Genomic DNA, 16,493 nt, shown 5'->3' on the forward strand with positions numbered 1-16,493 from the left:
CACAATATATGTAAAATCAGTGTTATGGTATAAAATTTCAGTTGTATAATCACAGACAATGCAGAGTGGGATAAACTAATTTGTACCCATCTAATTGATAACACATGGAACTTAAAAGAATAGTGGTTAAGATAATGTGGAAGTGGTTGTGTCAAGTTATGATTAGTATTTGCAATAAATATTTGTCATATATCATACAGCTACAAGACTGCAAGGAAAATTTTCAGTGTTGCCAACTCTCATTATTTTATTGCAAGTCTCACAATCTCTTGAGGTCTTCTAGATGCTTTCTGGAAGATAGGCTTTAATCAAACAAGTTATTGGACTCAGTACAGGGGTAACTGGGTAAAAGTCTAGGGCCTGTGCTATACAGAAAGTGAGACTAAATCAACTAGTTGTGTCTTCAGGACAATCAGAGTCTATGATTATTCAGTCCGAAAATTCATACAGGAAGTACTTTCTTCTTTATTTCTCCTGCTTCAAAAGCTTCAATCATCCAGTCAAGTGATGAGGAACAATACCAGGCACACACTGGAGCAAAGTTTTCAAAAGCACCTAATGATTTAGGATTCTAAGTCCCATTGAAACCCAGTGGGCTTGGGCTCATAAATCACTCTTGTGTAAATTTTCAAAAGCACCTTATGCTAGTGACTATAAAAGTGACAAACAACCCACCAGCCTCAAATTTGTTTGCTTATACACCTCTACCCCAATATGAAGCTCTCCTCAGGAGCCAAAAAAATCTTACTGCGTTATAGGTGAAACCGCATTATGTCGAACGTGCTTTGCTCTGCCGGAGTGCGCCACCCCACCCCCTCAGAGCACTGCTTTATCGCGTTGTATCCGAATTTGTGTTATATTTGGTCACGTTAAATCAGGGTAGAGGTGTATTATTACTTGAAAACTTGTGAATAATTAATAAATTTGCAGAAATCAAGCTTTGTTTGAACGATTAGTGAACATAAAATAAGATTAAATACATCAGATAATTTATTCACAGTGAATTAGCCCACCAGCTCTAGATAAATTATCTCAGATTAGATTGTGAAGCAAAACTATGAAAATGTCCCTACTTTCTACTGGTTTATCAGCAATTGCAGCTTTATCTTCATTATCTTCTGGTTTTGTTACTACCATGGATGTGAGAGGCATCACAAATTTATATTTCAGAGAGAGCTCCAGGGCTTCTGCTGCAAGATTCCTCCATTTTTCTTCTTGAGCTGAAATGCTGAATGCAGGAAGAGAGTCAGAACAGCAACTTGCACCTTTTCAGAAACTTTCTACAAAGCCAAGACATTAAGCACTGCATTATATTTTTCTGCATAATAGCAACATTCTCTTCTGTAACCAGCCAAAAACCACCGAACTCAGATTCTGTCTTTTTCATACATTGGTTTTGTCTTATTACTTTAAATATTATTGTTAGAAATACTATTTGGATCTTATGAAGTATTACAAAACTTTTTGTTCAGCAAGTCTCAGCACCCAATGCTCAAGTAAACAATTCTGTGTATTTGTATTTTAATAGTAGTTACCACTACCTTTTAGTGGTGAAAAAGATCCCTGTCTGAATTTTCCAGTTTGGGGACTAAAGCAACCAGCAGCTATTGAGTTTTCCAAGGTTTTTTTTTTCTTTTTATTTAAATATCAGATTTTGGATACGATGCTTTTGGCTGACTGTATAGTGACAACTATCAATAGACAGTTTTATCTGTAAACCTTTTAACCAGAGATGGCTTTTGTGTTTTGGATATGTTGGCTGCTCAGTTTTGGCATCAGGAACAAAAAAAAAATCACCTTGCTGGCCCTTTCCCAAAATAAGCAGACTGCCTCTGTTTATAACTTCTAATGTATGGCCACCTACCTACAACCATCAATCACACTTACAGCATGTGTGTAGAACTCACAACCTTTGGCTCTAAAAACACTGGTCTCTACACAAGATGTTAAAAGGGCAGCACAAGTATATCAGACAGGAGTGGGGAAACCATGTATAATAAGCAGATATGATCGAAACCAGCCAAATCTCTCTACAATGAACAGATGTCACCTCTAATTTGGCAAAAGAACAAGTGTGTCTATTTTTCCTGAATTCACCAGAGGCTCTCGGTGTCCTATCAATATAACTTCAAGATTAAGTTACATTACATATAGGGATTCATACTTTATAAGGCCAGAAGGAATCATTGTGCTCCAGTCTGATCTCCTGCTGAACACAGGTGATAGTATGTCCCTGCATTAATTCCTGTTTGAACTGGAGAATCTCTTTTAGAAAAACATCCAATCTTGATTTTAAATTTGCAGTGATGGACAGTCCACCAATAGTCTTGGCAAGTAGTCCTCATTGTTAAAAATTTGCATCTTATTTCTAGTTTGAATTTGTCTAGCTTCAACTTCCAGCTAGAGGATCTTGTCATACCTTAGTCTGCTAGGTTGAAGTGCCCTTTATGTTCCAAATGCAGGTACTTATAGACTGTAATCAAGTCACACCTTAACCTTCTCTTTGTGAAGCTAAATAGATTGAGCTCCTTGAATCTATCACTCAAGGTATGTTTTCTAATCCTTTAATTATTCTTGTGCTCGTTCTCTGAACCTTTTCCAATAAATCACCATCCTTCTTGAACTGTGGACACCAGACCTGGACACAGTATTCCAGCAGTGATTGCACCAATGCCAAATCCACAGGTGAAATAATCTCCCAACTCCATTTATATATTCAAGGATAGCATTAGCAAGGCCATAGTGTTGCACTGGGAGCTCATGTTCTTCTGATTAACCACCATGGCCTCCAAGTCTTTTTCAGAGTCACAGCTTTCCAGGTTAGACTCCCCTCTCCTGTAAGTATGGCCTACATTTTTTGTTCCTAGATGTATGATCTTATATTTGGCTTTATTAAAATACATATTGCCCAGCTTATCAAGAAATCCAGACCTCTCTGTGTCAGACCTCTCTGTATCAGGGGCCTGTCCTTTTCATCATTTATCACTCCCCCAATCTTTGCATCATCTGCAAACGTCATCAGTGATGATTTTATGTTTTCTTCCAGGTCACTAATAAAAATGTTAAGCAGTGTAGGGCCAAGAACTCATCCCTGTAGGACAGGGAACACACCCACTCGATGATCAAGTATCAGAGGGGTAGCCATGTTAGTCTGGATCTGTAAAAGCAGCAGAGAATCCTTTGGCACCTTATAGACTAACAGACATTTTGGAGCGTGAGCTTTCGTGGGTGAATACCCACTTCGTCAGACGCAGGTAGTGGAAATTTCCAGGGGCAGGTATATATATGCTAGCAAAGCAAGCTAGAAGTAACGAGGTTAGTTCAATCAGGAGTGGGGCCCTTTCTTAGCAGCAGGGAGCTGTGAAAGACCAAGGGAGGAGAAACTTGGTTCTGTAAATTGGCAAAGCCATTCACGTCTTTGTTTAGTCGAGCTGATGGCTGTTAAATTTGCAGATGACTGAAGCTCAGCCATTTCTCTTTGAAGTGTGGTCCTTTGAAGTTTTTTTGCTGCAGCGATGCGCACCTTAAAGGTCTGCCTATAGTTGGTGTGGCCAGGCAGTTGAAAGTTTGCTTCTCACTACAGGTTTTAGTATATTGCCTTCCTGATATTGATTTGTGTCCATTTTATCCTTTTCCGTGTGACTGTCCAGTTTGGCCGATGTACATATAGCAGAGGGGCATTTGCTGGCATATGATGGCGTATATTACATTGGTGGAAATGCAGGTGAATGAACCAGTGATGGTATGGCTGATCTGGTTAGGTCCTGTGATGGGTGGTCGGCTGGTGTAGATAGTTTGGCAGAGTTGGCATCGAGGTTTGTTGCAATGGATTTGGTTCCTGAGCTAGAGTTACTATGGTAGGTGTGCAGTTGCTGGTGAGAATACGTTTCAGGTTGGCAGGTTGTGTGTGGGCAAGGATGGGCCTGCCACCCAAGACACTGTGAAAGTGTGTGGATCATTGTCCAGGATGGGTTTTAATCCCTGATGATGTGTTGGAGGGTTTTAGCTGGGGGCTGTATGTGATGGCCAGTGGAGTCCTGTTGGTTTCTTTCTTTGTTTGTCTGCAGTAGGAGGCTTCTGGGTATCACGTCTGGCTCTGTTGATCTGTTTCCTATTCCTCGTGCGGGGGTATTGTAGTTTGAAAATGCTTGGTGGAATTTTTGTAGGTGTTGGTCTCTGTTCTGTAGGGTTAGAGCAGATGCGGTTGTACCTCAGTGCTTGGCTTGTAGACAATGGATCGTGTGATGTGCCGGATGGAAGCTGGAGGCAGCAAGATATGTTAGGCACCGATGCACGGAGCATTATCAACAACTTCACCACCCTCCAGCCTCTACATACAAGCAACTCAGGGACCCTGGTACCAACTTCCTACATCGGGAGGTCACTTTCGCAGACACCATGGTGGAATAAGAGTGAAGGGTATCACACCCTATTGAAAATTCTTATGGACCACTCCCGCATGCTAAAACGATAAACGACTGTCAAACCTCCCGGACCCAGCATCGGTAGAAGATTCCACCTCCTGCCAATATAAGTAGCTTAGGTCATCCCTTGCAGCAAATAATAAACTTCTAGGACAGAACTTTCAAAGAGAAAACTGCTAGCCCCTTCATTTCATCTGCAAATTTCTCTTGACATCCACAGCTTTCTGGACTAAACAAGACTGTGAATGTCCTTGAGCAGATTTTAGCAGAACCAGTTTCTTTCTTCACCCCTATAGGTTTTCACAGCTCTGCTGCTTAGCAACAAAGAGAGCCCCATTTCCTCCTTCTGATTGAATACTAACCTTCTTTATCTCTAGCTTGCTTAGCTAGCTTTTATAGTGTCCTATAATCCTGCTGAATAATTTTTCACTATCTGCGTCTGACGAAGGTGAGGTATTCACCACCTTGAAAGTCACGCTCCAAAACGTCTGTTAGTCTATAATAGGGGTGCCAGAAGGGATTCCTGGCGTGGCTGTGTCAGCTATGAATGATGATTCGGCCCATTTAGCCCATGCCTTACATAAACCTCCATTTTAGATAATTTATTCCCAAACTGGGTTTTTATTTTTTATAATCCTATTTTAAATTACGCAAATTACATTGCGGGGCTTGCTGATTTATGGATCAGTTCTAGTTTCTTAATAAAATATTGTGTTGTAACAAACTTGCAATTTTATAAAAAAATTCAGTTTAATCTGACCAAGATCTGTTTTTCATAATATAGTTAACTGCATTAATTTTATCACTTCCTTTAATTCTTTATTAATTAAGTTCCTATTGTCCATCATTTTTTTGCCCAACATCACACATCAGGCTACAGGACCATAATTCCATTCAGGTTGTCTTGTTTAAATATTGCAACACATGCGCTTTTCTTCAGTACTCTTGGAACTTCACTTAGTGTATCCAGGGACATTTTGAAAAAGCACACCTTAAGCGGGTCCGGAGAGAGAGGGCATTTCTTGGAAATCCTTCTTAAGCTCTCTGATGGCACGTTTCCTGAATATGGTATGCTTGATTTTAAAGTGTCTAATTTAGTAGCTGCTGTTCGGGAAGCCATTTGTTTTTTTTTTTTTCCTTTGGAAAGGGTGGGTATTCACCCACGAAAGCTCACGCTCCAAAACGTCTGTTAGTCTATAAGGTGCCAAAGGATTCTCTGCTGCTTCCACTTGATGATGATTCCCCATTTACAATTCCATTTTGAGACCTATCAGTTAACTCATTTTTAATCAATTTAACATTGGCCTTGCTGATTTTGGATCATTCTAGTTTCTTAATCAAAATATTGTGTTGTAACAAACTTGCAATTTTATAAAAAATCAAGTTAATCTGACAAGATCTGTTTTTCATAAAATATGTTAACTGCATTAATTTTATCACTCTCCTTTAATTCTTTATTAATTAAGTCCTATTGTCCATCATTTTTTGCCCAACATCAACATCAGGCTGACAGACCAATAATTCCTCAGGTTGTCTTGTTTAAATATTGGCACAGCATGCGCTTTTTTCCAGTACTCTGGAACTTCACTAGTGTTCCAGGACATTGAAAAACAACATTAACAGTCCAGAGAGCTTCTTGGAAATCTCTTTTAAAGCTCTCTGATGCAAGTTATCCTGATGTGCTGATTTTAAAGTGTCTAACTTTAGTAGCTGCTGTTTAATATCCTCTTGAGTTAGTATTGGAATGGAAAGAGTTTCATCACTGGATATGCATACATCCTCTGTGTTCTTCCACAGGTACAGAACAAATGTAATTATTGACCACTTTTGATTTTTCTGCATTATTGACAATTTTACAATTTCCAATAAGCAATGTGACCTTCTTTCTTGATTATGGGTTTGGGGTTTTTGGGGCAGCTAGTAATCTAGAAAAATGTTCTAAAACAGATCTCAATTAACATTCATATTTTTCTGTTTAAATTCTCTCTCTCAGTTAATGTGGCTCATAATTGTTTTCAGCTTTGTGAAAATGGTCCTTTTAAAGCACTGGTTTAGATGTTATTCTATTTGCACATAACAAATGTAATCAAATCATGATCACTTTTATCTAATTTACCACTTATTTTGAGTTCTGTGATCAGTTCCTCTTTACTTGTCAAGATGAGATTTGATATAGAATTCCCCTGAGTTGAATGCAACACTTTGAGTTAGTATCAACTCATATGAGTGCAGATTAAAGTTCAGGTTCAATGCCAACCCATCCATAGTCAAGTAATACTAATATTTTTATTGCAATGGAGAGGTTATAGCCTACAGTCCAGTAGAGGGCAGTACCACACACACACACACACACACACACACACACACACACACACACACACACACACACACACACACACACACACACACACACACACACCAGAGAGTACTTTACAGACAGACAATCAGTAGAAGATACTCTGTAAACATGAGTTTCCTATAAAAAAATAGTATTTCTTTGCATTTTCTAGTGGGCTGTTGCTTGTACATGTGTAACAGCTTATTTAAAACAAAGTCTATTGGGTCTTTTTTATGCAGTTCTTAACCTGAAAGAAAGACTCACTCTGAATTAAATATATATATTGATAAAGAGCACATGCAACCGATCTATTTACAACAGTTTTTCTGCAACAACATTTAAAAATACCTGTAAAACAATACCACATGTTCCATTATCAGTCTATTTTTATACGTAGGTATCTAATGTTATTACACTGGTTCTTGTTTGATTAGTGCTATTCCATTCATTCTACGCTCTCATTTTCTAAACCATGAAGTGATATAAAGTGGAATATAGACCTCCATGTTTATCATGCATTTGGCTTCTGTGGCATTGTTCATCTGAGCTAATAAGGTCACCATGAGCCAGTAGTTTCCATTAAATACTGACTTTAGAGGGAAACCATTTTAGGATAAAGAAAAATGATCAAGCCTGACCATCTATAACAAAGAAATACTTATTGTATTCAGGATTCCTTTAGCTATTGAGTGGCAACATTATTTATTTCAATTCTAACCTGAGTCTATTCTAAAATGAATAAGCTGCTTGCCTTTAGAAGACTAATAATCAAGCTAAGACATTGCTGCTATAATTGTAGCCACATTCAGAATCTGAATTAAGCATATGCAATAATACACGGGGAGATCTAGAGCTGCTTTGAGTTTCTATCTAGATTTAGTCCCTCATTCTTAGAGTCAGTAGGGAATAGGAAACTGCAGAGGGGAAGGGGTGAGCAGAGAAGGGTATGTCCTGAACACTATAGGATGAGGAATGGGATTAATGGAACTCAGGGGCTATCTTCCAACTCCCCAAAGATAGTGATGATTACATAGTGCGTGTGTACAGGAAAGGGAGGTTCCAAAACAGGAGAACAATGTGGATCTTCATGAGGGTGCAGGTTGATGGCAGGCACCCTCCCCTACATTACTCAGACCCCAGATTACAAGGCCTACGTCACTCCATTCACTTATGTCCCTGATCTGTGTGGAGTTGTGCCATTCTTTAGCACCACTTGACAGCTATGGGGGATGGAAATAAAACACTGAAACTGAGATGGGTGTGGGGAAGAAGCAAAAAAAAGGGAAGGAAGGGAAGGGTAGATTCAGGATCCTTATGCCTGGCCCACTATCACTATAATTAAAAATGAGTTATATGCACATAGGCAGAATTTGTCCCACATAAAGAGGAATAAAATGATCCAAGTCCATTTCCATTGGAATGCAGAGCAAATTGGTGATGGTCAATGATGTGGGGGGGGTAAGGAGGGGGTTCCTTGTCATTTTATTTAGGAAGAATGTAAGTGCTGATTGAAAGGTGACAGATTGAAAGCCCGAAGTGTTCTATTTATCCACAGAAGTTATAGGGTACAAGTGGCAGCACAAATGCACGATTTCCTATGCTGTCCTTCAAATGTTCCACAGCTCTCATTTGAATGGATCATTTCAAGAGAGGAGAGAATTGTTCAGTTTCCATGGCCCATTTAGTCTTTTGGCCCTTCTCCTGAGGTTGACATGCTTTAGTGGATTTCAAGATGTGGATCCATGTTTACTGGGAACTGATATCACATCAACCAACTGTTATCTGATAGTAAACAGGCTTTGGTCACTACCAACACCCAGAGCGATTTTAACTGCATACTTTTTTATACTTGGTTACCGTTTTTCCAGTAATTGTTGGATGGTGAGATAGGCCCAAAGCCTCTCAATGTAATCCCCAAATATGTACTCCTTGTGTTGGAGAGCTTTAGCTGTTTCATCGATATCTACTTGTTCAGTAAATGTCACATCATTGTTTGCCTGTTAGGAATTGAGAATCTGCTGTTTACAAAAATTACAATGATCTCACCACTGCATAAAGGTATTTCAATTCGGGGAGCATTTTTTACATACAGAAATCCAGCAACTAACAAATTGTCTCTATTAACTTGCAATTAATTACACTGATGTGATATAGTCCGATAAAGAAATTAGTCTGTAATGGTGAAAATAAGGCAAGAAATTTTGGTGAGGCTTTGGGTACCTCTTCCTGAATATATGCCATACTCTGACACTAACATACATATCCTGGGACATCTCTGTATTTTTATTAACCTCTGTTCAATGACAGTAGCAGCCAAGTGCACCTCAGTGTTACCAAATAAGGTAATACAAGGGTAATACAGTGATATTACACTTCATTTAGATCAAATATGAAACAATGGGGTTATTGAGATATTTAAGTGGATACTCAGACTTCCTTTTCAATCAATGGTATGCAAGAGCATGAAGATTTAACCTCCTTTTTGCTAATTCATAGTAGCTCATCTCATAGCGGGATACTTTTCAGTTATCACTTCCCAAAAGTACTGAAACACTAAACTACCGCTAGGGAATGTTTGGTAAGAGCTAGAACCCATCTATCAGATCAAACATTGAATTATTTGTCAGTGAGGAAATGGTGGCACTGGCAACCCACCACATGTAGAGAGACATATGTCAGTGTAACAGGAGCCATTTGATAGACTGTCTACCATTGTGCCAGCAGGTAAACATTTCAAAAGAAAAAAATGTAATTTACTTTCAAAGAGACATACTTTTAAATAAGTTAGGTATTTTTGCAAGTTTACCCATTAACTGTATGGTGGATGTTAAACTTAATTTTTTGGCGGTGATTATGCAACTGCTATCCATAAGTAGGACCACTGGAATATGTCACACACATTCCATTTATAGAGTGGGGATGTAGAGTCTTCTTATTTGTTTTTATGTTTTCTGCAGGTTTTTTCTGGTATGACTCAAGCCGTGGCATTTTATAAAACAGGCTACTGCTTAAAATAAACACACAGCAGAACCAATACTTACACCTTGAGCTTTCACATCAGCAGTAAAGCTGTTCAGGTGATTGTCTATAATACATCCAGCCACCACAATTTCAGAGCCATCATAATAATGATTGAAATTGTTCTGAGTTAATTCAGATGTTGCATTGATAGGGTAGTACAACTGCACTTCTCGAAGCATGGGAGTGGCCACTTCATGATAAAAACTCTGCAAAGGGAAAAAAGGGATCAAATCCAAATACGTAAGTGTCTGTGTGATGTAGTACTGCACAGGCACTCAAATTCTGCCCAACAAAGGGCTGCGTTAGGAGCTAGCCAAGAGTCCCACCATACAAATTTCCATGTTGAATTGATTGCCCAGGCTGCTTATATTAATTCAAAACTGCATGTTGAAAACTTACATTAGAAGGCAGTGTGTTCTAGTGAATAGAAAACCAGACCAAGAGTCCCAAAATCTGGACTCTCTTCCCAGCCTTGCAGATGTGACCTTCTCTAATCCATTTAGCTTCTGTGCCTCAGTTTCCCTGTTTTGGATAATGAGGATAAATGAGGTTTACCCCTTTGTAAAACACTTTGAGATCTATATATGAATGGTGTTCCATTGGCTTTTTTACTACTTTCCACAGCCACATCTCTCTATCAAAGATGAGCACTAGCATGCATATCTGATGTGGTAACTATCTGGCCACCTCTTTACTAGCAGAGTGTTCCCATTAACCCCCGACCCCTTAACAAGTGTAAATCTTTAGTGGCGCTTCCAATTTAAACCTCTTTTAATTAACTAAATGGAGACTGAGTTTCTAAAATTGAACTTCTCAAAATTACAGCAGATATGATGCATACATTAATTTATCAATCTGTCAATGATAGTGTACATAATGAGTAAGGCTACATTTTAGTCACGGGTATTTTTAGTAAAAGTCAAGGACGGGTCATGGGCAATAAACAAAAATTCACAGTCCATGACCTGTCCATGACTTTTACGATATGCCCTAACTAAAACTTGGGCGGGGGGGGGCACGGGTGCTGGTGGGGGGCCCAGGACCTCCACGGGTGTTGGGGCTGGGAGCAGTGCATGGCCCAAGGCCCCACTGGTGCTGGGAGGGGGAAGACAGTGGCGGTGTGCAGCCTGAGACTCCCGCTGGTGTTGGGGAAGGGTGGCTGGGCACTGGTGCGCAGCCCGAAACCCCTGCTGGTGCTGGGGCGAGGGTGGCCAGGCAGTGGCAAGCTGCCCAAGACCCCTGCTGGTCCTGAGGGGAGAGGGTTGATGGGGCTGGCAGGCTCCCTACCCAGCTCCAACTAGCATATCTCTGTAGCTCCTAGAGGGAGTGCGGCAGGAGGGCTCCGCACGCTGCTCTCGCCAGAAGCGCCAGCTCTGCAGCTCCCATAGGCTGGGAACCACAGCCAAACGGAGTTGGAGGGGTGGCAGCTGTGGGCATGGGCAGTGTGTGGAGTCCCTTGGCCCCTCCACCTAGAAGCTGTAGAGACCTGCCTGTAGGAGCTAGAGAGCCCCCTGCCCTTAGGTAAGCACTGCCCCATACTCTAGTCCTCTGCCCTAGCCCTGAGCCCCCTCCCACACATCCAAACTGCTGCTACTGGCCTAGGGGCTGCCTGGCTTGGGCAGTCCCTGAGCCAGCACCAGCTGCTGCACAAGTCCCGGAGGTCATGGAATCCATGACTTTCCGTGACCTCTGTCACAGACACGCAGCCTTAATAATGAATGGCAACAAATACATACAGTGTGCCTGATTTATTTATTTATTGCCACCAAATCTCTCAGTCTTTTCAAACCTGTACAGACACCTGAACACTGGCTAAAGGATTTAAGTCACATTCAGTGGCAGAAAGATTATTTCAACTGCAGAAAAATGGTTCATATCACCAGGCATTCGTAAGATCAATATACCTAAAACTGGAGCTCAGCTGTAAATTCTCTATATAGGTAACACACATAGATCAAGTAGGAGGTGTGATTGCTTCGTAGTCAGGGGTTATTATACTGACAGTAACTGAATGCATCAACCTGTCTCACTGAATTTAATGAGAGTTAAGGATGCTCAGTACTTTGCATGTTTTTCTCAGCACTTTATAGTATTGGGCTCTCATGTTCTCTATCAAACTCGGGATACTGAATGAAGAAGATAATACAACATTGCATTATAAAAAAAATTATCTGTCCATGGGATTAGTGAGACAAGGTGAGTGAGGAAATATCTTTTATAGGACCAATCTCTGTTGGAGAGAAAGACAAGCTTTGGATTAATGTCTCATTCCTTTAAAGTGAACATGACTTTGGATGGTGAACATTTAACAAAGGGAACTCCCCTTTCTCTTCTACCTTCATCCACATGTATTACATATTCTTTATTTTAATAAGGGGAATAAGACTCCACCAGGTCCCATTCACTTCACACTCTGAGTTGACAGACCTATGCTTCAAAAATTATCAGACGACTTTCTAAACACTAAAAGGAAGTAGCAGAAGGTATTTGGTTAGGAAAATACAATTGCACAGCTCAATGCAAAATCACTGTGGCTGGCCAGTGAGAGTTTAAAACTGGTGGTGAAAACCAGTATTTATAATCCTCCACCTATAAGACACTAACTTTTCCTCACAATGCACACCTGAGCTGTGTTTTTAATGGCCAAGCATCCTGAAGAGACAGGTGATAAGCCAGGCATGGTGATGGGTGCAGTTTAAGATCTTAAAAAATGGAATTGAACACCACTTCTGAATAACCAGAAAAAACAATTTTTTAGTCTTATTTCTTATGCTCAAGTTTTAAAACTTGCTCTTAGAAGTTTCCCCACTATATATTACGTTTGATACCATTAACAAAGTATGTTTGTTTACTAATATCATTTGTTAGCTATGTTGGAAAAAGCACATCATCAAAGTACAAAGTACGTTAGAATCTCTAATATCTGTAAGAGTTGGTGGCTAAGGTGATTATATTTCTTCCTACCTGTAGCTGCAAAGCTGAATCAGAATCCTCATAGATACAACGAGTCAATCCATTGTTCTCCAGTGCCATCTTCTCTAAAAAATTATAATCCATATCATAGCCAAAGGCAAGTTTATATAAGGAATATCTTCCTTGAATGGCATTTTTCACATTCTCTTGAATTTTTCCCTGGTTCAATTCTCCTGCATTAAAGCACAGAAAACAATTAAATTTTATGGAGAAGAGTCTTTCCCTTTAAAGAGCATATTTAGAAAAATACTATTATGTGGTTAAAACACATGCACAAAAAAATGATCAGAGAGAAAGTACAAACTTAGAGAGAAGAGATATTTCAGGTAAATCCCAACTGCAGTTGCAATGGGTCTGGCTTTATTTTTTTAATTGGTTCATTTTTTTTCTGTTTTTAACTTGGAAACTAGTTAAAGTTTTTAATTAAATTAAAGACAACTAAAAATGAGAGAGACCATAATGTTTTAACTCTTCCAGAAATAGTCTCAAGGTTCAACCAAATAGACAAACTTCAGCAGAATAGGAGTGAATAGGTGCCCAAAATAATTTTTATGGTCACTGTATGAGTTCTTTGCTTTCTGGACACTTCTCAGGAGTGGCACCTGACTGATAACATAAGAACATAAGAATGGCCATACTGGGTCAGACCAAAGGTCCACCCAACCTAGTATCCTGTCTACCGACAGTGACCAATGCCAGGTGTCCCAGAGGGAGTGAACCTAACAGGTAATGATCAGGTGATCTCTCTCCTGCCATCCATCTCCATCCTCTGACAAACAGAGGCTAGGGACACCATTCCTTACCCCTCCTGGCTAATAGCCATTAATGGACTTAACCTTCATGAATTCTCTTTTAATGCTGTTATAGTCCTAGGCTTCACAACCTCCTCAGGCAAGGAGTTCTACAGGTTGACTGTGCGCTGTGTGAACAAGAACTTCCTTTTATTTGTTTTAAACCTGCTGCCCATCAATTTCATTTGGTGCCCCCTAGTTCTTATATTATGGGAACAAGTAAATAACTTTCTTACTCACTTTCTCCATATCACTCATGATTTTATATACCTCTATCATATCCCCCCTTAGTCTCCTCTTTTCCAAGCTGAAAAGTCCTAGCCTCTTTAATGTCTTCTCATATGGAACCCCTTCCAAATCCCTAATCATTTTAGTTGCCGTTCTCTGAACTTTTTCCAATGCCAGTATATCTTTTTTGAGATGAGGAAATCACATCTGTACACAGTATTTAAGATGTGGGCCTACCATGGATTTATATAAGGGCAATAAGATATTCTCTGTCTTATTCTCTGTTCCCCTTTAAATGATTCCTAACATCCTGTTTGCTTTTTTGACTGCCGCTGCACACTGTGTGGATGTCTTCAGAGAACTATCCATGATGACTCCAAGAGCTCTTTCCTGATTCATTGTAGCTAAATTAGCCCTCATCGTTTTGTATGTATAGATGGGGTTATTTTTTCCAATTGTATTACTTTACATTTATCCACATTAAATTTCATTTGCCATTTTGTTGCCCATTCACTTAGTTTTGTGAGATCTTTTTAAAGTTCTTCACAGTCTGCTTTGGTCTTAACTATCTTGAGCAGTTTAGTATCATCTCCAAACTTTGCCACCTCCACTTTGGTAGCCCTTCTCCAGATCATTTATGAATAAGTTGAATAGGATTGGTCCTAGGACTGACCCTTGGGGAACACCACTAGTTATCCCTCTCCATTCTGAAAATGTACCATTTATTCCTACCCTTTGTTCCCTGTCTTTTAACCAGTTCTCAATCCATGAAAGGATCCTCCCTCTTATCACACGAGAACTTAATTTATGTAAGAGCCTTTGTTGAAGGACCTTGTCAAAGGCTTTCTGGAAACCTAAGTAAACTATGTCCACTGGATCCCTCTTGTCCACTTGTTTGTTGACCCCTTCAAAGAACTCTAATAGATTAGTAAGACATGATTTCCCTTTACAGAAACCATGTTGACTTTTGCCCAACAATTTATGTTCTTCTATGTGTTTGACAATTTTATTCATTATTATTGTTTCCAAGCGGTCCTGTTATAGTTACCTCTTGGACCAGATCCTGCGCTCCACTCAGGACTGAATAGAGAATTGCCTCTACCCTTGTGAGTTCCTGTACCAGCTGCTCCAAGAAGCAGTCATTTAAAGTATTGAGAAATTTTGTCTCTGCATTTCATCCTGAGGTGATATGTACCCAGTCAATATGGGGATAATTGAAATCCTCCACTATTATTGAGTTCTTTATTTTGATAGCCTCTCTAATCTCCCTTAGTATTTCATCATCACTATCACTGTCCTGGGCAGGTGGTTGATAATAGATCCCTATTGTTACATTCTTATTAGAGCATGAAATTACTATCCATAGAGATTCTATGGAACATGTGGATTCATTTAAGATTTTTACTTCATTTGATTCTACATTTTCTTTTCATTTGATTCTATATCTTCATATAGTGCCACGCTCCCCTCCCTCCACCCTCACTTGCACGACCTGTTCTGTCTTTCCGATCAGGGCTGGCTTTAGGACGTGCAGGGCCTGATTCGAAAGAGCTGCCACCAAAATGCCGCCGAAGATGGCAGCAATTTGGCGGCAGCTCAACTGGTTGCCGCAGTTTCCAGCAGCACTCTGGTGGAGTGTGCAGGGCCCCTCTTCCGGAAGCTGTGGGGCCTTCTTAGGCGCGGGGCCCAACACCCAGGAATCAGGGGAATTGCCCTAAAGCCAGCCCTGCTTCCGATATATTTTGTACCCCAGAATGATTGTGTCCCATTGATTGTCCCCACTCCATCAGGTTTCTATGATGCCTATTATATCAATATCCTCCTTTAACACAAGGCACTCTAGTTCACCCATCTTATTATTTATATTTCTAGCAGTTGTGTACAAGCAGTTTAAAAACTTGACACTGTTTATTTGTCTGCCCTTTTCTGAACACGGGGATGCAGTTACAGATGCTTGAACCAACAGTGGGATGTCCACAGGCAGCATAACTATGAACACTCACCGCTAGTGGGATTCCCATTAGTCAGCATTATAATTGTGGAGGAGCTTCTCTCAGGCAAAACCTTCTCTTTGTGAGGTTCATTCATCACTTCAACTGATCTTATTAAAGCATCATTTATGTTTGTCGCTACAAGAGACATGACCACAGAAAACAGAACAAGAGTAAGTACAAATTTGTATAGTGTTCCACTGTGTGTCAGTCCAGAATGTTTCAAGCCTACCAACAGCCTAAAAGCCCCTCTAGGAGTGAAGGATACTGTTGACTGCTTCTACTCACAGCTATGTGACGTAGCACAGAAAGAAAAAAATATGCAGAGTGATTTTATATTAGCATGGGGTGCTCTGGCCCTCAACAACTTCAGATCAAATGAGGGAACAATCAGGTTATTCCTGCAATTGCTTTCTACATGTTTACTATGCATGTCTAACAGGAAACCAAGCTATACGTGCAGTAGCATTGAGGTTTATCATATGACTGTGCTAATGGTTGTAGTCATTTTAATTTGGCTCATTGTATAATTTTAATCATGCTAAATGCTTTTTACAAACCCCTTAGAACATTTGAACAAATGTACATCCCTCTTTGTTCCATCCTGTTGGCTGGGATCCCTTCTGCCACCATTACATGCTGCAGTCTTTCACGTAACACCAGCTCAGCCAAGTCCTCCTACTCCTCCTTTCTGCTCATGATTCCCTCACAAGCCCTCTGTGGCTCC

At 40.0% G+C, this 16,493-nt stretch overlaps 1 protein-coding gene across 1 annotated transcript in view; it reads right to left on the reverse strand.

Moving 5' to 3' along the window:
* The window catches only part of LOC116839693 (inter-alpha-trypsin inhibitor heavy chain H3-like), a gene marked incomplete at its 5' end in the record, with an annotated part of 46,726 nt that overhangs the window by 9,596 nt on the left and 20,637 nt on the right, over positions 1-16,493 (reverse strand). The window contains 5 exon segments of the mRNA XM_032805816.2: positions 1,051-1,228; positions 8,620-8,759; positions 9,804-9,989; positions 12,748-12,929; positions 15,779-15,904. Coding sequence (XP_032661707.2) covers positions 1,051-1,228; positions 8,620-8,759; positions 9,804-9,989; positions 12,748-12,929; positions 15,779-15,904 — 812 coding nt within the window.

Source organism: Chelonoidis abingdonii, chromosome 16, assembly GCF_003597395.2.
Source record: "Chelonoidis abingdonii isolate Lonesome George chromosome 16, CheloAbing_2.0, whole genome shotgun sequence".
In the NCBI taxonomy this organism is placed as follows: Eukaryota; Metazoa; Chordata; order Testudines; family Testudinidae; genus Chelonoidis; species Chelonoidis abingdonii.